General features: G+C 48.8%; 1 protein-coding gene across 1 annotated transcript; it reads right to left on the bottom strand.

Moving 5' to 3' along the window:
- Window positions 1-17,602: 17,602 nt before the first annotated feature.
- LOC125520022 (ethylene-responsive transcription factor 1-like) lies at window positions 17,603-20,067 on the bottom strand. The gene is made up of 3 exons (XM_048684809.1): window positions 19,687-20,067; window positions 17,965-18,810; window positions 17,603-17,872 (listed from the first exon to the last, which is right to left on the bottom strand). Exons 1-2 carry the CDS (start codon window positions 19,943-19,945, stop codon window positions 18,005-18,007), a joined length of 1,065 nt encoding a protein of 354 aa, XP_048540766.1. The 5' UTR covers window positions 19,946-20,067; the 3' UTR covers window positions 17,603-17,872; window positions 17,965-18,004.
- Window positions 20,068-20,355: the final 288 nt, after the last annotated feature.

The following is a 20,355-nucleotide window of genomic DNA, read 5'->3' as shown; positions in this document are numbered from 1 at the left end:
ACAGAATGTGAGATAAGGCATCAGCCACAAAATTAAAAAGCAAGGGAGACACCGGATCTCCTTGCCTCAGGCCCCTACCGTTGGCGAAGAAATTACTGGTCAGGCCCCTACCGTTCTTCGAGCCTTTATGCGGCCAAACATATAATAATATGGTTTACATTAAATATTTAATTTTCTGGTAGAAATGGCAATCGTGTGATTTAATCATTTGCATGAAACTTGTCTTTGGCATGGCGCGATGCGATTCTGGAAAATGTTCATGGTGCTCTATTGTTACCTGGCTTCTAGTGTTGTAATGTCAATAGTCTTCTTCTTTGGTATGATTATTTGTTGTTTTTCATGTACAAAACTCGGTGCTGGAAGAGATTTTCACCTTGCTATACCGAATAGTGTACTGGGAGGGATTAACCCCAATGGGTATTGAGGGATCGACCCATTCTCTGTGCGGAATTGTTCCCAACAACCCAACAATGACATCGTCAAGCAATGCCAGGGTTGTACAGTTTAATACAAATCAAAATCAAACCAGATATTTTCTCATCAGGTGAGTACAACATGATCTCAAGCATTCAAGCTCTTTGTGATTGTGACTCCATATCAGGTACTGTCCAATGGTCCATTGCTCTCCCTATAAAGAGGAGGGTGGGTGGTGCTTGACTTAACATTTCCGAAAAGCTAGCTGACTTGAGATTTATTTCACTACCATTACCTTTCAATGACTGTAGAAGGACTAGGAATGGGAGGCATCGGAGAATGCAGTGGATGTTGCTTTGTTTCTGAACCTTATGAAATCTGACATCAGAACTGCTATAACAGGCACTGAAGTTTCTGCTGAAATCTGTGAATGGCGAGCCGGTTTTGGCAAATGTGTTGCATACCTATCAAAGGCTATGATTTGGATGGAGGAACCAATTCGCTGTGGTCCACTTGTCCAGCGTGTCCGAGTCTCACAAAACTTAGAGGCCGGGTCATTTGATTCACACGAAAGCCTTCAGCCTGTGTACAGCTATTTTGTGTTTTGCAATGCAAAAGCAGAGTCTGTTCCTTCAGTTTTTTCCAACTTCAGAAAAAAAAATTGAACAGTAACATGATTATCTGTTACTACATAACCATCTCAGTCAACATTGATCGTACAAGAGCTCTGCGACTCTAGACTTTTTGTTGACCTGTGAAACAAATTTCCAATTCGGTTCTCCTATTGAACAAGGTCAAAACACGAACGCAGCCATAATGACCAATGGATACAGAAAAAGTTCAATTTAATATCTCAATATCAAGCATGCAATTCTCATTTGTACAAAACATGAGTCTCTACAGTCCACTCTCCATTTTTTACATAAGTCTACAGTCTACTCCCTACCTCAAAACCCAAGAGCTGTCAAGATTGCACCTAACAAAAAAAGGATTTTGTTATGCAATATAGAGCAACCAGACAAAGTCCCTAAGCCATGTACATTTGAGGCAGGTGTGACAATGGAAATGTAGCTACCTCAAGAGTTCGGTGCAACTGAAGGACCGATGATTGCTATTCTCTACTTTCCACTTGAACAAAAGATGTATTTGGACAAAAGAGCAAACTACTACATTGCCACTTGAGCAACAAGCTGCTTTCCCAAGCAAGTATCTGCAATTTGTGCTACAACACTGTCACAAGTAAAGGTATACTTTGATTCACTGTTTTCCCACTTGGGCTCGCGGCGGCTGGGCTCGGTGGCTCCTGGCTAGTCCATGGCTAGTGGCTCGGTCCCTACATGTTGTGGAGGTGTGGTTTTGTCTAGGCCGACATGCCGCGTGCCAGATTGTTCGGCTGCGGCGAGATGGGAGGCGAAAGCCGTGCTCGAATTTTTCCAGGCCGACAATGCCGACGCTTTGCATGTTGTTACCTTGTTGAAGCTATTGCCGTTGCCGTTGATGCCTACCTGTCGGCTGCTCCGAGGAAAACCCTAGGTCCTTGTGGTATCGGATCAGACAATGACATCATTAGTACTTGTTTCTCTCTCTTGGAAGCATCGTCTTGGAGCTGCATCGGTTAGGAGGGGGGCAGTGGATGATTGCAGGTTCGCGTTGCATGTGTGTTGATAATGGTTCTGTGCATACGAACTATGCAGAGGCCGGGTATGTACTCATGGAGTTTTGTATCCCCTTGATGCTTCTTATGAGTGAATAAAATGCCCTCTTTCAAACAAAGTAAAAAAGAATATGGTTTACGAAAATTACTGCACCAAGCAAATTTTCTCATGGCTCCTTTCTATGCAGTGAACTTTTCTTAGTGTGCCTATCTTAAGATGTAGGTATGCATAGTTGTAGGTGTGTAGTCTTGGACTCATTTTATAACTATTTTTTTATTTTTTTCACATGCATTGATTACTATTAAACCTTCCGCATCTGTGCGGCCAGAACAAGGATAGTTGAAGAATATATCTAGAAAAACAGACGGTGAGGACGAAGCTGCTACGAGTGAGATGTTGAAGTAATTCTTCTCCCAGCCTTCTTGTGGCCGAACATAAATAATAGTACTAGCCATGCCCGCGCGGCGGCACGCCGCGCCCCATTGATGCATCATGACGAAAATGTGTTGCATGATAATAACTAGGTTACTTTTTTTACTAATTTGGATTTAAGATGAAGGTTGTATGTGTGCAACGTGGGGGTTATAATCTGGCAAGCAACACAGAACCGAATTGGAAAACATAGATTTATTCATCACATAAATCGATGTATTTTACAAAGTAGGAAGCATATGTTGCTACTCTCATACTAAGAACCACCATGCTATAGATCGAACATGTTACAATCAATTATAGCTTATATCTGTCTTTGGGGAGAAATATATAGTAGTTGATGTTTCATTTGTACCATGAAAGTGTTTGTCCTGGATCACGAAGTAACTGGTTGTGGTGAGAGAGATGGTTAGTCGACCAAATGCATGTTATATTTCACATGAATATGAGAGGAGACCGATAAGATCATCACAGCACAAGAAATTTTTGCTTTACCCACATCAACATGTTTCTGATATTCATTCTTGTAGAGGTTTTTCCATTGTACATTTCCTCCATGATCATGAACTAATCATGTGCTAGTTTTTGTATGAAAATAAACATGCATAAATGTCGCTGAAATTGAAATTTACATAAACATGTGAAAGCTTAGTTGTTGCAAAAGGTTACACTCTTAGTTGCATCCGAATACTCAAAGAATACCAACCAAAGATAATCACCGGATAATACCATGACCATTTTTATGCTACTCATTAAATGTGTCTACAATGAAAATATCAAATTTTTATTCTCTTTTTCCAATATTTGATAGACAGCTTTGTTTGTTCGCATCCTTTTGATTGATTTTTTTATTGGTTAACTGTTCACACATTGAATCCCCCAAATATAATGCATAAATATTACTTATCAATGATTTATGAAACAAGTTTTCCTCGGATTTTTTTATTTAAATCAATACAACTTGCAGTTCTGCCTTCTCCATTTGGTTAATGTAATTATAAACTTATAATTTATAAACAGTTTAAGTTGAAAGAAATTAACTTCTTGCCTAGAGATGACTGTGTATGCTGCTCTCAAATCCCAATTCTAATAAAGTGGCTTTTTGCAACATGAGCTAGATCTGTTGGTCCAGTATTTATTCAGGCATGTCATATAGTTGTGTGACTTTTCTTATCTCTGATGACCTTAGAGACCAAAACACCTCATATGTTAACATTGATGTGAACAAGATAGTATGATTAAGCAACCAAGAACTCAAGAGCAGGGAACGAAGAGGTGCATGAACTATGCAAAGAACCATCTGTGTATTACATCTAGTGAAAGACTACATTGATTGATATGTACTCATGTAGTGTTAAAAACGCTCTTATATTATGGGACAGAGGGAGTATAAGTAAATGAAGTTATTTATTGAAGCATTCACATAATTGCCATCATTTGAAGATATGTGATGTAGCTCATATCGTTTTAGCCATTAAAACTCTAATACAGGTATTATTCTAGTTGCCAAAATACATGAGCTACTCAAATAAAGATTCAAAAGCCTCTCACTCTGAATTATTTTCCATATACAGAAATATATTCCGGTCCATTCCTTCCTCCAACCAGGCTCTAACAGTACGATGGGTCTACAAAATATTTCTAAATAGACCAAGTACAACACACAATAAATAATGTAACTACAAGGAGCCTCAATTAAATTTATCTTGCTTTTTTAAGGGGTTAAATTTGTCTTACTTAAAATATAAGTAGCTAGCATTAAAAAAGATGCTTCATGCTATAGTAATACTCTTCTTATGGTTTCTTTTGTCTTGTGTGGTCTATTTTTTGAGAGAATTGTAGAGCCATCATCTGTAATCTTAGGAATGTGTGGTACGGTTGTTGCATGCACCTAGCGATTTGTATCTCTATCTCTCTTTCTGGCCATATGGGATTACTTGATGCATGCACTGCATGGGTTTTAGGCTTGATGTGACCACGTGCATGGGTTTTAGGCTTGATGTGACCACATGCATGTGAGTAGTAGATCATGTGTCTAGTTGCATAGGAATTGGTGGCCATTTTGTTCTCTTACTGTTTGGTCTAGCCAATTTTTTTCTGCTTGCATGCGTACAACATGTTAGGTATTGACAAAACTTTCGAGAGTTTAATGTAGCTGATTTTTCTTTTTTTTGTATGCGTGCCGTCAATAGCCTTGACATCCGCTCAATAGAATATACAAAAGACTGCCTGTCAAAAGAGAAAAAAAGAAAGCCAGAGAGAGAAAAGGTCTCACCCAAACCTCATACGAACTTGCACGACAACTCCAGCAGCAGTCCAAACAAAGGTCAATCGGCCTGTGTTGCTGATGATGATCAGCACGTAGCTTGCAGTTGTCGTCGGCGAGGCACCACCGCCTGAAACATGTTAATAGGGTTGAGTTACGGCAGCCGGCAGTTAGACTCGGGAAGGCTGCAGTTGTTGGCCGACAGCTTGGTGTGCCCACTCACGGCCAGCACGCAGCTCTCCGCCGTGGCCAGCTCCCGCTGCAGCTCCTCACCTGGAGCCCGCCTGTCCGGTGACTCTCCGCCGTGACCAGCTCCTGCTGCAGCTCCTCACCTGGAGCCTGCCTCTCCGGCAACAACATCAGCACGTCCTTGTAGCTCTTAACAATGAGCGCGCCCGCCTTGCACCACCACCCATCTCGATCAGGTATTCAGGTTCAATATCGACATGGAAAAATGGCCCCAGACCCACACTCCCCGATCCCCCATCACCTGCAGCCACCTCGTTCTGCCGGGCGCCGCACCCCGCGTCTATAAAAGAGGAACCGTGCCGCGGGCCACGACAAACGTTAACCCCTGTTCATAGGACGGCACCTCCTACTCTTCTATGACTCCACATGGTGGCTCCGGATAGTATCGACCGGAGCAGTTGAGCAGTGGCAACACCGGTGACCCCATTTGGGAACAGCTTGACGCATCGTGGTGGTGGTCACCACCGGGCTAGTATGTGCTGCGTCGATCTGAGTGGATTCAGTGTGGAAGGTGCGGATATTGAGCAACATGTAGGACAACACCGCCGACGCCTGCTGCCGCCCTCTCTTTCGGTCTCTCCCCGACGGCTGGTGTAGATTCGATGAGGAACCATGTGAGGCAACAACCACGACAAGCGGCATGGATATTTCGATTTGCGAGCAGTGGAGCACCGGCTGCCGAGGCAGGAGGCACCCACTGAAGTGACCGCGGCACCCGCGCCCAGGATGGCTACCTTCCGCGAGGTGGTCGCGAGGTGACGCAGCCAGCGGCGCCCCGTCCTACTCTTTCCTGGCATCTGTCTTCAAAGCTCGCCGCCAACGAACTGCAGCGAGGCCTCCCATCATCAGCTCCGCGCGCCTCCCATAGTCCCACGCACACTCTCAGCCACCTCGGCGACGTGGAGAGGAGACGGGTTGCGGCTGGAAACTGCAGGTACTACCGAAGGAAGCAAAGCAACCTATTTATAGCCTCAGAGAAGACTGAGAAAAGCACATAAAGAAATGAGGGAGACAACACCGGTCAAAAGGAATGGCAGGCTCGCGAAGCACCCAGCGCCATCTAGACGAAGCGACAGGCACATTGTCAGAAAGCGGTACCGCCTTACGTGCTGTCCAGATTTGCTTCTGTCGCTGTCGACCGATCTAGGCGGGCCGCTGTTGCTTCAGTTCTTCCATCGCTTTCCTTATTTTCTATTCGACGTTGTCCAATCCAATCCTGCCGCTGTTAGTCTGCCTGTAACGTCGCTTTCTATTCTCCACCGCTTTTTGATAAAGGACGTCGGCACCGCATACGAAAGCGACAGGAACCAATCAGCAACACCACACACAGAACCCAATAGAAAACAGAAAGCGACAGTACAAATGGACCAAGAGTGGCTCAACGGAATCTGCCGACAACAACATACCCAGACAGTGACATGAAACCCAACAGCCAATAGAAATGGAAGGAAGCATGTAAGAAAGACAACCACGCGAGCCTACCGCACATGCAATAAAAACGCTAAACGAACCAAACGAACCATCACAGCAGTTCAAAAAATTTGAACGAAATAAGTGAATCCACCAACCAATTCTACCCCGCCCCATACCAAAATAATAGCACGTATCCCATCCACACTTCACCATCAATCACTTTCATCCAAGTGGTTGAATCTCACGGCAAAAAACTTGCCTGGAATAGAGGCTTGGGTATTCCCTCCGATCCAACTTAATTGACGCTGCTCTAGTATAGCTCTATACTAAAGTTGTACTAAAGTAGCGTCAATTAATATGGACCGGAGAGAGTAGTCTAGAATTTTTGTTAATTTTGTTGTGGAAATAGCAGCTATGTGAATTAATCAATTGCATCAAACTTGTTTTGCCAAGTCACGATGGGATCCTGGAAATTTACTCATGGTGCTTTGTTGTTACTTTGCTTCTCGTGCCATCAGTCTTCTTCGTTGGTATGTTTTGTAGTGTTTCATATATACTCCCTCCGTTCCAAAATAGATGACCCAACTTTGTACTAAGTTAGTACAAAGTTGGGTCATATATTTTGGAACGGAGGGAGTAGAACTCAGTGTTGGGAGGGATTTTTAGCTTACTCTACCGAATAGGGTAATTGGAGCGATTAACTCCAATGGGGATTGACCCAACATTTCATTTCGAAGCAACGCGGGGGGGAGGGGGGGGGGGTTAACCTTCAGTACAAGTCACGATCAACATGATGTGGTTTTCATGAGTCGAGTACAACATGATCAACCATTCAAGTTGTGTGTGATTGTGGCACCAGACAAGGTATTGTCAAATGGTCCAGTACTCTTCCTATAAAGAGTGGGAAGGGATGCTTGACTTAACAGTTCCAAAACGCTAGCTTACTTGAGGTTTATTTCGCAGCCATTACCATTCCATGCTTGTAGCAGGGCTAAGGCATGGGAGGCATCGGAGAATGCAGTGGATGTTGTTTTACTTCTGGATCATATCAAATCTGAGAACAGGACTGCTGGAGGAATTGATGAAGTTTCTAGCAAAATCTCTGTGCTGCGTGCCGATTTTGGCAAATGTGTTGGATACCCCTCGGAAGCAATGATCTCGATATATAAAGCACTCGGGATGACTTTGCGAGAGGAACTGACTCGCTGCCGAGCACTTATCCTTGACTTTCCCTTAGTTTCACAAAGCTTACACGTCGGGTCATTTGATTCCCATGCCTAGTCTTCGGCCTTGGTACAGCTATTCCCTCTCCTGCAATGCAAAAGTAGAGCATGTTCCTTCCAGCTTTTGCAACTTTAGGAAAACAAAATTGAACAATAACATGATTTTTTGAAGTACATTACCATCCGAGTCAACACCATGCAAGAGCTTTGAGCCTCTAGACTTCCATTCAAACTGTGAACCAAATTTCCAATTGGGTTCTTCTACGGAACAGGGTCAAAAGAAGAACGTGAGCGTAATGACCATTGGAAACAGAAAATGTTCCAATTGGATATCTCAATATCAAGCATGCAATTCTCATTTGTATACAACACGAGTCTCTACAGTCCACTCTCCCTTTTTTACATAAGTCTACAGTCTACTCCCTACTTCAAAACCCAAGAGTGGAAAAGATTGCACCTAACAAAAAAAGGAATTTGTTATGCAATATAGAGCAACCAGACAAAGTCCCTAAGCCATGTACATTCGAGGCAGGTGTGACAATGGAAATGTAGCTAACTCAAGAGTTCGGTGCAACTGAAGGACCGACGATTGCTATTCTCTACTTTCCACTTGAACACAAAATGTATTTGGACAAAAGAGCAAACTAGTACAATGCCACTTGAGGACAAGTTGTAATCCTAACCAAGTATCTGCAACTCGATCGTGCTATAACACTGTTAGGGCATCTCACCCTCAAACCACCCGCATACGTCTGGACCACGGAAGCCATCCAACACGGGCTTGTACCAGCTGCCGAGTGGTCCGGACATGTGTTCTCCCACAAATTGGAGACAAAGGGGGGCTGCGGGAGTCCAGACAGCAGATGCATAGGACTCCGACACCGCCCAACCCACTCAATACCCCCTCCTGGTCTCATTTCCTTCCACTCCGTCCCTTCTCTCCCTTGCTTTGCATCCGCAACCTCCACCTCCGCCGTCTCCGGCCGCCACAGAGGCATTGCTGGAGGTCCACAACCAGCACTGATGCGCCCGCTCACCTCTACGACGGCGATGTCCACTCTGGAGCCGTTTGTACCTAGGTACTTGCCCCCTGTAGATGACCTCCATGGCAGACACCATGCTCAACAGGTGTTCGGTCAAATGCCATTGAGCTTATTTTGGAACGCTATGTCGTTTTTCAGAGTACGAAGGATGGCGTGCTACTCTACCGTAAAGGATGAGTTGTTGTGTGATTGGCCATATCCGTGGATTTCGTAAGCAGGAGTAGAATGGGGACCTTCTGACAGCAAGTGCATGAATCATTTCACATACGAAAGCACATTGCACCCCATGACATGTACATCATTCAAGAATGCAATGTGAGGTCATTAACATATTGCTGGTACGCTATCCAAACCAGCATCACCAAGTTTTGTAACATGGTTCGTCAACTGGAGGCAAGGTGGCCATTGCATGCGCCAGAGAATGAGATTGTAAGTTTTTTGCTTCTTGGTCAAGTTGTTAATTGATTCGTGCACTCAATATTGGTCTACACATTATGTAGCCTGCACGCGCTACCGTGATGTACCACAGGACAGAGGAAAGGTCATTTACGTGCACACACTATTGGATAAAGCTGAAGAGGGAGTATGTGTGGAAGGGCATGATCTGTTGATGATAAACTTGTTGGACATCCGCTTAATCTAGTCGAATTTAAGACATTGTTGTACTAGATGCATGCTATGTATTGATGATTTGTGTTATTTTTTATCTGAACTTTGATGAATATCGTTCAGTTGGCATGAATTTCGTCTGGTTAGTTCAAATGTGGGTTGAAATGTATGTGGGCAGCGTTGAATAGCCGCCTCCCACACCCGTGTCCGCAGACTGGTCCCCCTTGTCTGCGGACGGATGCGAGAGAAAATTTGTGTGTCCACAGACTTGGGCTCGCGGAAACTGGGCTCAGTGGCTCCCGGCTAGACCATGGCTTATGGCTCGGTCGCTACATGTTGTCCCGCAGCCGTCGAGCTGCAGAGTTCAGGCGAGAACGTGAACGAGAGAGAGAGTTTTGCGCAGTGCAAAGTGTCGCTGCTTTTCTTGTTTATCTCTGAACTTATACAGGAAGCAAAGGTGATCGTGGCTTCAGCCACGCCCCCACGGACGCGATCGTGTCATCCCACGATACCAGGGCGTGTTGAGCTACTGGCCTCACACAAAACGTGGGCAGGATCCGGCTAGTCCGGCTAATTGAATGCTAACAGAAAATCTGACTAACTAACTAAAACTGACAGCTAACCTGACAGCTAGATTATTCAACAATCTCCTCCTAATCTAGATGTTCCTGATGTCGACGATCCCGATCCTCTCGCGCATAGCCTGGAACCTGACGTGCCCGAGCGACTTGGTCAGAATATCAGCGAGCTGATCGTCGGTGTTCACGTACTCCACGGCGATCTTGCCATTCTCGACGCTCTCCCTGATGAAGTGGTAGCGCGTCTCTATGTGCTTGCTTCGCCCGTGGAACACTGGATTCTTGCAGAGTTGGATTGCAGACAGATTGTCCACAAGAAGAGTGGTTGGTGCAGCTTCCTTCCCGAGCAGATCGGCGAGCAACCGGCTCAGCCAAACGCCCTGGCAGGCTGCGGTGGCGCCGGCAATGTACTCGGCCTCACACGAAGACAAGGCAACAACCTTTTGCTTCTGCGATTGCCAACTCACCGGGCTTGAGCCGAGGAAGAAGATGAAACCAGAAGTGCTCTTTCGATCATCAACGTCCCCGGCGTGGTCGGCGTCGCTGTACCCAATGAGAGTGCATCCTCCTTTGTTGGTGAAGCGGCAGCCAAAGTGAATTGTCCCGGCGATGTACCGGAGGATGTGCTTGACAGCACTCATGTGCTCCGTCGTCGGCGACTCGAGGAAGCGGCTGACGTAGCCCACAGCGAACGAGATGTCCGGACGCGTGTGAACTAAGTAGCGCAGGCTACCCACCATGCTGCGGTAGAGGTGGGCGTCCGTCGGTGGCGTCGAGCTCTCCCTGCTCAGGCGTAGACGTGGCTCCATGGGGACATGGACTGTCTTGCAGTCTGACATCCCAGCATGCTCCAGGAGCTTGGTGGCGTATGCCGCTTGGCACACGGTTATCACGCCGGGGCGCTGGCATACCTCCAGCCCGAGGTAGTAGGTGAGGAGCCCGAGATCGCTCATCTGGAAGCGACGAGTCATCTCCCCCTTGAACGTGTCGATGGCGGTGGTGCTGGCCCCGGTGATGATGAGGTCGTCGACGTACACTCCGAGCAGCAGCCGATCGTCGCCGGTGCCGCGGTGATACACCGCATGCTCTGACAGAGTGCGTGTGAACCCAAGTTCAGACAGCGTGGTGTCCAGCTTGGTGTTCCACGCGCGCGGGGCCTGACGCAGCCCGTAGAGAGCTTTGCGAAGCCGCAGCACCTTGTGCTCGCCGCCGGTGTGGGAGAAGCCTGGGGGTTGCGCGACGTAGACCTCCTCATCCAGATCGCCGTTCAGGAACGCCGTCTTGACGTCGAGGTGGTGGACTTCCCAGGACTCGTGTGCCGCGATCGACAGCAGAACCCTGACAGAGTCCAGCCGCGCAACCGGAGCAAAAACCTCGTCGAAGTCGATACCGGCGCGCTGGACGAAACCCTTCGCCACGAGCCTGGCCTTGTGCTTGACGACGTTGCCGTTGGAGTCTTTCTTCACCTTGAACACCCATTTGAGGCCAATTGGGCGTTTACCTGCAGGCAGATCGGTGAGGTACCAAGTTTCATTGTCCTCGATCGCCCGCATCTCATCGAGCATGGCGATCCTCCACCTCTCATGCGGCTCCGCTTCGGTGAACGTGGTAGGCTCCTCACACGCCCCGAGATGCAGCTCACCGTCCTCCATCGCCAGAACATAGTCATGTAGGCGAGAGTTCGGCTGAACGATGCCATCCCGTGCGCGCGTCGTCATCTGATGAACTGGTGGCACCTGCTGGACAGGGGCGGTGACACATCGCTTTGCCGCTTCAGCGGCGTTCTTTGGTGATGGAACGGCCGTGTCCGGCTCCTCGACGGCAGGCGAGTTGACAGGCGGTGTGCTGTCCGTGTCGGGCGACGCGCTGCCGGCACGTACTGGCGAAGAGATGGCTCCTCCAGAGCTCGTACTTCCAGCATCAGCGGCATGGCGAGCCACGCCCGTGTCACTCCGACACGGCATGGTGAAGACGTCCTCGACGATGAAACTGCCGTCGCCGCCGTTTCCTTCCCAGTTCCAGCTTGCCGTTTCGTCGAAGACGACGTCTCTCGAGATGATGACGCGCTTGGCCACTGGATCGAAGAGCCTGTACGCCTTTGTGCCCGCCTCATAGCCGAGGAAGATAGCTTTTGTGCTGCGGTCGTCGAGTTTGGCCGCGTGCGGGCGAGTGACCTTGGCGTAGGCGACGCAGCCGAAAGTTCTGAAGAAGTGCACCGCCGGTTTCACGCCGTGCCACGCCTCATAAGGCGTGCATCCATCGAGAGCCTGCGTGGGCGAGCAGTTGAGCAGAAGCACAGCCGTGGTGACTGCCTCCCCCCAAAACTCGTTCGGCACGCGCCTCGCCTTGAGCAAGCACCGTGCCATGGCCACGATGGTTTGGTTCCTCCTCTCGACTACCCCGTTCTGCTGGGGCGAGTACGGGGCAGTGAGGTGTCGCTGCGTCCCTACTCCTGCACAATAAGCAGCGAATTCCACCGAAGTGAACTCACCGCCTCTGTCCGTGCGCAGTGTGCGGAGCTTGCGGCCGGTCTCCGTCTCGACGGTGGCTTGGAAGTTCTTGATCGCGGCTGCAGCTTCGTCCTTTGAGCGCAGCAAGACAAGCCACATGTAACGACTCATGTCGTCGACGAGGAGAAGGAAATGGCGCTTCCCGCCGTGCGTGGTCGGCGAGATTGGGCCGCACAGATCACCGTGCACCAGGTCGAGGCGGTCACTGGCGCGGTAGCTCGCTGTTCGTGGGAACGATGCGCGACGCTGCTTCCCGAGCAGACAGCCGTCACACACCTGATCCACGTGCTGGATTGAAGGGAGCCCGCGCACCATGTCCGACGCCGCCAGCTTGCGGAGCGCATCGAAGTTGAGGTGGCCGAATCTCTCGTGCCACGTCCAGGCCACCTGATCGACGCGAGCGGTCATGCAGACCGGCTTGGCGAGCGTGGCTGGGAGCTTGTACAGGCGGTTGCCGCTGCGGGCAACGCGCGCGATCAGCTTGCCGCTTCTGTCCCGGACCCGAAGCAGACCGCCGTGGATCGACACCTCGCAGCCCACCTCATCGAGTTGACCTACAGAAATGATGTTGTTCTGCAGCTTTGGGATGAAGTAGACCTGGGTGAGTGCTCGATGACGTCCGTCTTTTGCGACGAAGAGAACGGTGCCGCGCCCGCATATCTCGACTGCGGAGCCATCGCCGAAATGAACACGCCCCGTGATGCCGGTGTTCAGCTCGGAGAAGGCGTCGCGGTCGCCGGTCATGTGGTTCGACGCTGCCGTGTCGATGTACCACAGGTTGTCGCGCCGTGCCGCTGCATCGCCGATAGTGACGTTGGCGTTCTGCTCGTCGAGGAAGACCTGGCCGCCTTCCTTGTCGTGGTCGGGGTCGGAGCTGAGGGAGACGATGTGCGCCATCAGGAGACTCCCTTCTCCTTCTTCCTCGTCCACCCGCGCGATGTTGGCCTCGTCGCGCTGCTTCTTGCGACAGTCACGCGCCCAGTGCCCGTTTTTGTTGCAGTAGCGGCACTTGTCGTCGCGGGTGGCCACGCGCCCGCCGTTGCGGGGCGGCGCGCTAGCCTGGTTCTTGCCCTTCTGCTGTTCGTGCCCACCGCGGTTCTTGTTCTTGCCCTTCTGTTGCCCATTGCTGGATTGTCCCTCGCCGCGCTGCTTGCACCGCGCTTCCCACTCCTCCTCGGTGAGGAGCAGGCGAGTTCCTCCCGCGCTGTCTTCTTCCTCCAGGCGCTCCTCAACCGAGCGAAAGCGCCCGGTCACCTCCTCAAGAGACAGCGTGCTGACGTCGAGGAGGGTCTCGATGGCAATGGCGACCTGGGAGTACTTCTTTGGAATGACACGGAGAAACTTACGGACAACCTTCTCGTCGTCGACGGTGTCGCCGAGCGTGCGCAAGTTGTTGACGAGGGCGGTGGCGCGCATGGTGAACGCGTCGATGGTCTCGCCCTCCTTGAAGGCGAGGTTTTCGAAGTCCTTTCGGAGCTTCTGAGCGGTGGCCTCGCGTACCCGGCCCGTGCCCACCCGCATGGCGCGGATGGCTTCCCAGGCCTCCTTCGCTGATCGCTTGACGACGATGGACCCGACCATCTCAGGCGGCAGGCCACGGAGGATGGCGGCCATGGCGTACTTGTCGTCGCGGAAGGTAGCGGTCTCCTTCCCTTCGACTGCGTCCCAGAGCGCCGCAGCCTCCATCTGGACCTGCATGACGAGCGCCCACTCGATGTAGTTCGTCGCCGTGAGCATGGGCGGGGGGCCCGTGCCGTCGGGCTCGCGCACCAGGCGCTCCTGGACGATGATCTCCCGGCCGTTGTGTCGCGTCGAGCTCCTCCCACGCCTCATGCGCGGAGGAGTGTGCGACCGATCGCCGGTGTCAGCGCCGCGAGCCGCCGGAAGGGGCGAGTCGGTGGCCATGGTCCCCGGATCAACGGGCTCTGATGCCAATTGTCCCGCAGCCGTCGAGCTACAGAGTTCAGGCGAGAACGTGAACGAGAGAGAGAGTTTTGCGCAGTGCAAAGTGTCGCTGCTTTTCTTGTTTATCTCTGAACTTATACAGGAAGCAAAAGTGATCGTGGCTTCAGCCACGCCCCCACGGACGCGATCGTGTCATCCCACGATACCAGGGCGTGTTGAGCTACTGGCCTCACACAAAACGTGGGCAGGATCCGGCTAGTCCGGCTAACTGAATGCTAACAGAAAATCTGACTAACTAACTGAAACTGACAGCTAACCTGACAGCTAGATTATTCAACACATGTTGTGGAGGCGTGGTTCTGTCTCGACCAACGTGCCGTGGGACAGATTGTTCGGCTGCGGCAAGATGGGAGGCGAAATCCATACTCGAATTTTTTCTGGGCCGACAACCGCGACGCCTTTGCGTGTCGTTATCTTGTTGAAGCGGTCGTTGATGCCATTTCTGCCTACCTATCGGCTGCTCCGAGGGTAATCCTAGGTCCTGGTGATATTGGATTGGACGATGACATCATTGATGTTGTTTCTCTCTTCTGGGAGCATCGTCTTGGAATAGCATTGGTTAGGGGGTGTGAATGATTGCAGGTTTGTGTTGCGATGGATGCTTTCATGTCTTGTCGGTGCCCTGTTTTGGGTGGCTAAGCCAATCGAGGCAGAGCGTGGCGGCAAGTAGCGGATATCCTTCGTTGAGACATCGCGCTACCAAGATGGTGCGTGGCATTTTTTCTGGTGGTAATCGAGGCCTTAGAGGGACAGTGACAACCCGTGTTATGTTGTCTAGGTACCTAGATTTACCATTGACAAGACGATGGAAGCATGGGATTACCGAATTGTCTCCAAGGTGAGATTTCGGTGGTTGCGTCTTCTCTCGCACATGCAACAACTGGCTGCGACACTGGCTATTTGCTTGGTGTGTGCATGATTTACAGCTTGCATGGATATCACGTTTGTACCATATTTTTGGTGGCTGCACGCCTGCACCTGCTCGACGAGGATTAATGTTGCTCTTCTTTTTCATCCACCTAGGCATACCATTGGTCTTCTATGGCTTTGCTATTTGCTGGTGTAATCATTTGTGTGCGTCCTAACTATGCAGAGACCGGGTGTGTATTCATGGTGTTTTGTATCCCCTTGATGCTTCATTATGGGTGAATAAAATGCCCTTTTTCAAAGAAAGTAAAAAAGCATATGGTTTATGAAGATTACTGCACCAAGCAAATGCATTTCTCATGGCTCCCTTTTACACCGTGAACTTTTCTTAGCGTGCCTATCTTAAGATGTTGAAATGCATGGTTGTAGGTGTGTAGTCTTGAACTCATTTTTAACTATTAATTTTGTTTTTTTGCGAGAAAACTTTCAATCTATTCGTCCTCTATCACGGCAATACAACGAACACTAGAAATAATAATAATTACATCCAGATCCGTAGACCATCTAGCGATGACTACAATCACTGCATTGATTACTACTAAACCTTCCGCATGTGTGCAATCAGATGAAGGGTAATTGAAGACTATCTAGAGAAACAGAAGGTGAGAACGAAGCTGCTACGAGCAAGATGTTGAAGTAATTCTTCTTCCAGCCTTCTTGTGGCCAAACATAAATAATACTACTCCCTCCTATCCAAATTAATTGATGCTGGTTTAGTATAACTTTATACCAAAGGTTGTACTAAAACAACATCAATTAATATGGATCGGAGGGAGTAGATTAATTTTCTTGTGGAAATAGCAGTTGTGTGAATTAATCAATTGCATGAAACTTGTTTTGGCATGTCACGATGGGATCCTGGAAATTTGTTCATTGTGCTTTGTTGTTACCTTGCTTCTCGTGTTGCGTGCCAACAGTCTTCTTCATTGGTATGTTTTATAGTGTTTCATGTATAGAACTCGGTCTTGGGAGGGATTTTTAGCTTGCTCTACCGAATAGGGTGCTAGGAGGGATTAACTCCAATGGGGGTTGAGCGAGAGGATGGGAATCGACCCAACATTTCATTTGTCAAGCAATGCGGGGGTTGTATGCTTCAGTACACGTCACAATCAAAATGATGTGGTCTTCAGCTGTCGAGTACAACATGATCAAGCATTCAAGTTGTGTGTGATTGTGGCACCAGATCAGGTACTGTCGAATGGTCCATTACATCTTCCTATAAAGAGAAGGAAGGGATGCTTGACTTGACATTTCTGAAACGCTAGCTGACTTGAGGTTTATTTGGCCACCATCACCTTTAGATGCTTGTAGCAGGACTAGGCATGGGAGGCATCAGAGAATTCAGCGGATGCTGCTTCATTTCCGAATCTTATCAAATATGATATCAGAACTGGTGTCATGAACATTGAAGTTTCTGGTGCATTCTCTGGGCTGCGAGCCGATTTCTGGACTTCCAAAGCTTTTTAGCTGATTTGGGTGGAGGAACCGCCTCGCTGCCGTGCACTTATCCAGGGCTTCGTCCGAGTCTTACAAAACTTACACACCAGATCATTTGATTCACACGTCCAGATTTCGGCATCAGCTACTCCCTTCCGTGCAGTGCAAAAGCAGGGCCTTATCCTTTCGGTTTTCCCAACTTTAGGCAAACGAAATTGAAAAATAACACGACATCATTTTACTACATTACCATCCTGGTCAACATTGTGCAAGAGCTTTGCAACAGTAGGCTTTCTGTGAAACAAATTTCCAATTGGGTTCTCCTACTGAACAGGGTCAAAACAAGAACGTGCGCATAATGACCAATGGAAGCAGAAAAAAATTCAAATCAGATATCGCAGCATCAAGCATGCAATTCTCATTTGTACAAAGCAAGAGTCTCTACAGTCCACTCTCCCTTTTCAACGGAATTCTCTACAGTCTACTCTACTTCAAAATCCAAGAGCGGTTAAGATTTCACCTAACAAAAACAGGATTTTGTTATGCAGTACAGGGCAACCAGACATGCCCCCAAGCCATGCACACTTGAGGCAGGTATGACAATGGAAATGTAGCTACCTCAAGAGTTGCAAGAGCAGACTAGTCCAATACTACTTGAGCCACAAGCTGTTTTCCTAAGCCAGTATCTGCAACTTGTGCTAGAACACTGCTACTACAAGTAAAGTATTCTTTGATAAACTTTGAAGGAGAATGTTGGCCAAGTATGATACCTTATGTTTATGCCATGTCACTTACCCTAACAACCATGGCAAGATACTCCAACAGAGTTCCAGTATTGCAGCAAATGATGAACTAGCGTATTAGAAAAACTAAGCACAACATACCAAACACTGGCTTCAATGTTAAAAGGTTTACAGCCACTTGTAGCAATTACAATAAGGTAGAAACAGGAATACAAAATAAGAGTTCCCATCACATACTGGTTTCATATATAGATATAATATAGTCTGGGGGCACAAGACAGAGGTCTATTGCAAAAGACTTCGGTCTCCTGACCATTTAAGCTAGACATAACCATAGACTGACATCGCTACTGCTCGATTCTAGAGGCACCAGACACAAGCACTTGTTGATGTCCAGAATACTTATTCCTGAAACAGATAAAAGATAATGATCAATGAAATGGAAATGGAAATTGAAGTGCATAACAATGAGTTTATTTCCAGCATAGCATATGCCTAACCTTTGTCTATATATACAGGCACCCAGCGACCTCCATTCCCTCAGTAGAAACCAGCAGACAAGGGCATGTCATCGAAGGTCCAAAGGCCCATGTTGCCGACCACGTCCTGGGGTACATCACAGCTTAGAATGCTGTCAATTGACTCATCTGAACCATCGTCCATCAGGAACTTCATGTATGGCTCCAAGTCGGCAAGATCAACATTAGCATCACCCATCACAGGAGGTACCGTTGAATTAATGCCGTTGTTCTGGAGAAATGCAGATTCATTGACCTCTGTTGAGGTGGGAATGGATGCAAGCACAGATGTTATGTCAGGGGTCTTGATATCATTCTCCCAGCTGAAGTCTGAGCAACTAAAGGAGTTGCTCCCCTGGTCAGAAGAAAAATTCATGAAAGGGGCCTCAACTGCATTCACTGTAGGCACAAACGACATGTTCTGAGGCTGCACAAATTGCTGATTTATGGTGTAGTCAACAGCAGGGCAGGAATACACATCTGCGTGGCCCATGGTGTTGAGTACTGGCTTCTGTTCGGTGTTGAACTCAGGCACCTTCACAGAGGTAGCGCAGCGTTGCTGAGGAGCCATAGGAGCTTCTTCTGGGAAATTGACCTTTGCCTTCTTGCCACGAATTCTGCGAGCTTCAACATCATAGGCTCTGGCAGCTTCCTCGGCAGAGTTGTAAGTGCCAAGCCAGACACGGACACCCTTGCGAGGATCTCTTATTTCAGCAGCCCATTTACCCCAAGGGCGGCGGCGGATGCCCCTGAACTGGTTCTTTCTCTTCCTTTTAGCAGACCCTGAAGCACAGTCATCATCACCAGCAGCAGTTGCCTTCAATCCATCTGAATGTAGCAGTGAGATAAAGATGAGACGGTTGATCTTAAACAGATAAAGATGAGGCATTCACTACTCCAAATAAAAAGCATCAATTGTTCTTACTCTTCCTTTGAAAAAATTAGCGAGGAATTAGACTATAAGCATTAATGATGCAAAACAGAGCATAGAACGATTTAACACAAAATCAAAACTGCTCCACACATGACAATTGCTATCGGATTTGGACACGACCATGGAATCGGGCAGCTGTTTCCTTTTAACTCGCATGCATGCGTGGCTGGATTCTCCCCGTCGTGCCGGGATCGTTCGACTCTTGTCGTGCACAAATTCACACAAAATTGTCTGCCATGATTCATGAGAGAAGATTTCCCCCTCAAAAAATTACAGAGAACCTAAGTGCAGAGAAATCCCTGGGGCACGGGAGATAAAATTCTCCAGAACAAGCCACAGCTACAGCACCATATTTTCTTTTCTTTTTCTTTGCGGGGGATACAGCACCATATTTTCATTACAAAAAATATCAAGCTCATCTAAACAGTGTGGCATCAAAGATCTTTTTCTCCTCGTCTGAGTCACATGACAAAGAAAAAGTTTAGACATGAAATCGGGGTAAGTTGCAACGAGCATTTGCAGAAATTTAGCACAGATCGAGAATACAGCTAGCTAATCCTGCGATTTCCGACCACCAACCCACCTAAGAACCCAAATCTATCCCCCCAAATCCTGACCAGAGCATGCAATTCCACGGATCTCCAAACCGGCGACCTAAACGCCGGATCTACCTATCTCAGGACGGGCCCAAGAAACCGGCTATTCATCTCAGAGCAGAGCAACAAAACCACCCAAATCGACGCGCGGCCGACAGGGGTCCTTTCTTTTACCTCCGGAGAAGCCGCTCCTGCGGACGGGGAAGGGCTTGGCCTCGCCTTCGGACTCCTCCTCCGCCTCCACGAACCCCTCGAAGTCGGCCTCGAACTCCGCGTCGCCCTCCTCCTCGAACTCCTCCTCGGGCGCGCGGCGGGGCCTCCCCGCGGCGGAATCGGCCCTGGCCCGCTTCTTCTTGTCCGCCCGCCAGACGTTGCCGCCGGTGGCCCGGCGCGGCGGCGGGATGATGTCGGAGAGGATGGCGCCGCCGCACATGGCTGGGAGCACGTGGGACCACGGAGCGAAACAAAAGAAAGAAGAGTGGAACGCGAGACGAGACGGGTCGGTTGGTGTGGTGTGTGATGATGGGGTTGCGCGCTTTGCGTCGCTGCGGTGCGGGGTGAGTGGCGCGCATATATACGTGTCAGGAGATTCGCCGGGGCGACCGCACTACTGGCGTGTGCGCGGGTGATTGGTGAGATGGGTGGGGCATGGTCGTGGCCGTCTGATGTGGGATCGACGGCTGAGGCTCTTGATTGGGTTTGCGTCGGAGAGTTTGCTCCGGTCCTGAGCATCAAGCCATTTCTTCTGTTAATTTTTTTTTACATGGTAATATGTGTCCCATTCATATCATAAAGATCAAAGTAGAAGTCACGTAAGGGCCGACATGACAAAACTAAAAAGAT

This window comes from Triticum urartu, chromosome 7 (assembly GCF_003073215.2).
Source record: "Triticum urartu cultivar G1812 chromosome 7, Tu2.1, whole genome shotgun sequence".
NCBI lineage: Eukaryota > Viridiplantae > Streptophyta > Magnoliopsida > Poales > Poaceae > Triticum > Triticum urartu.
This window is presented reverse-complemented; position numbering and strand designations above follow the sequence as displayed.

Coding starts and splice junctions, on each gene's coding strand:
- LOC125520022 (XM_048684809.1), bottom strand. CDS start 19,945: ATGTGCGGCGGCGCCATCCTCTCCGACATCATCCCGCCGCCGCGCCGG. Junction 18,811..19,686: donor CAGGAGCGGCTTCTCCGGAG/GTAAAAGAAAGG, acceptor TGCTACATTCAG/ATGGATTGAAGGCAACTGCT.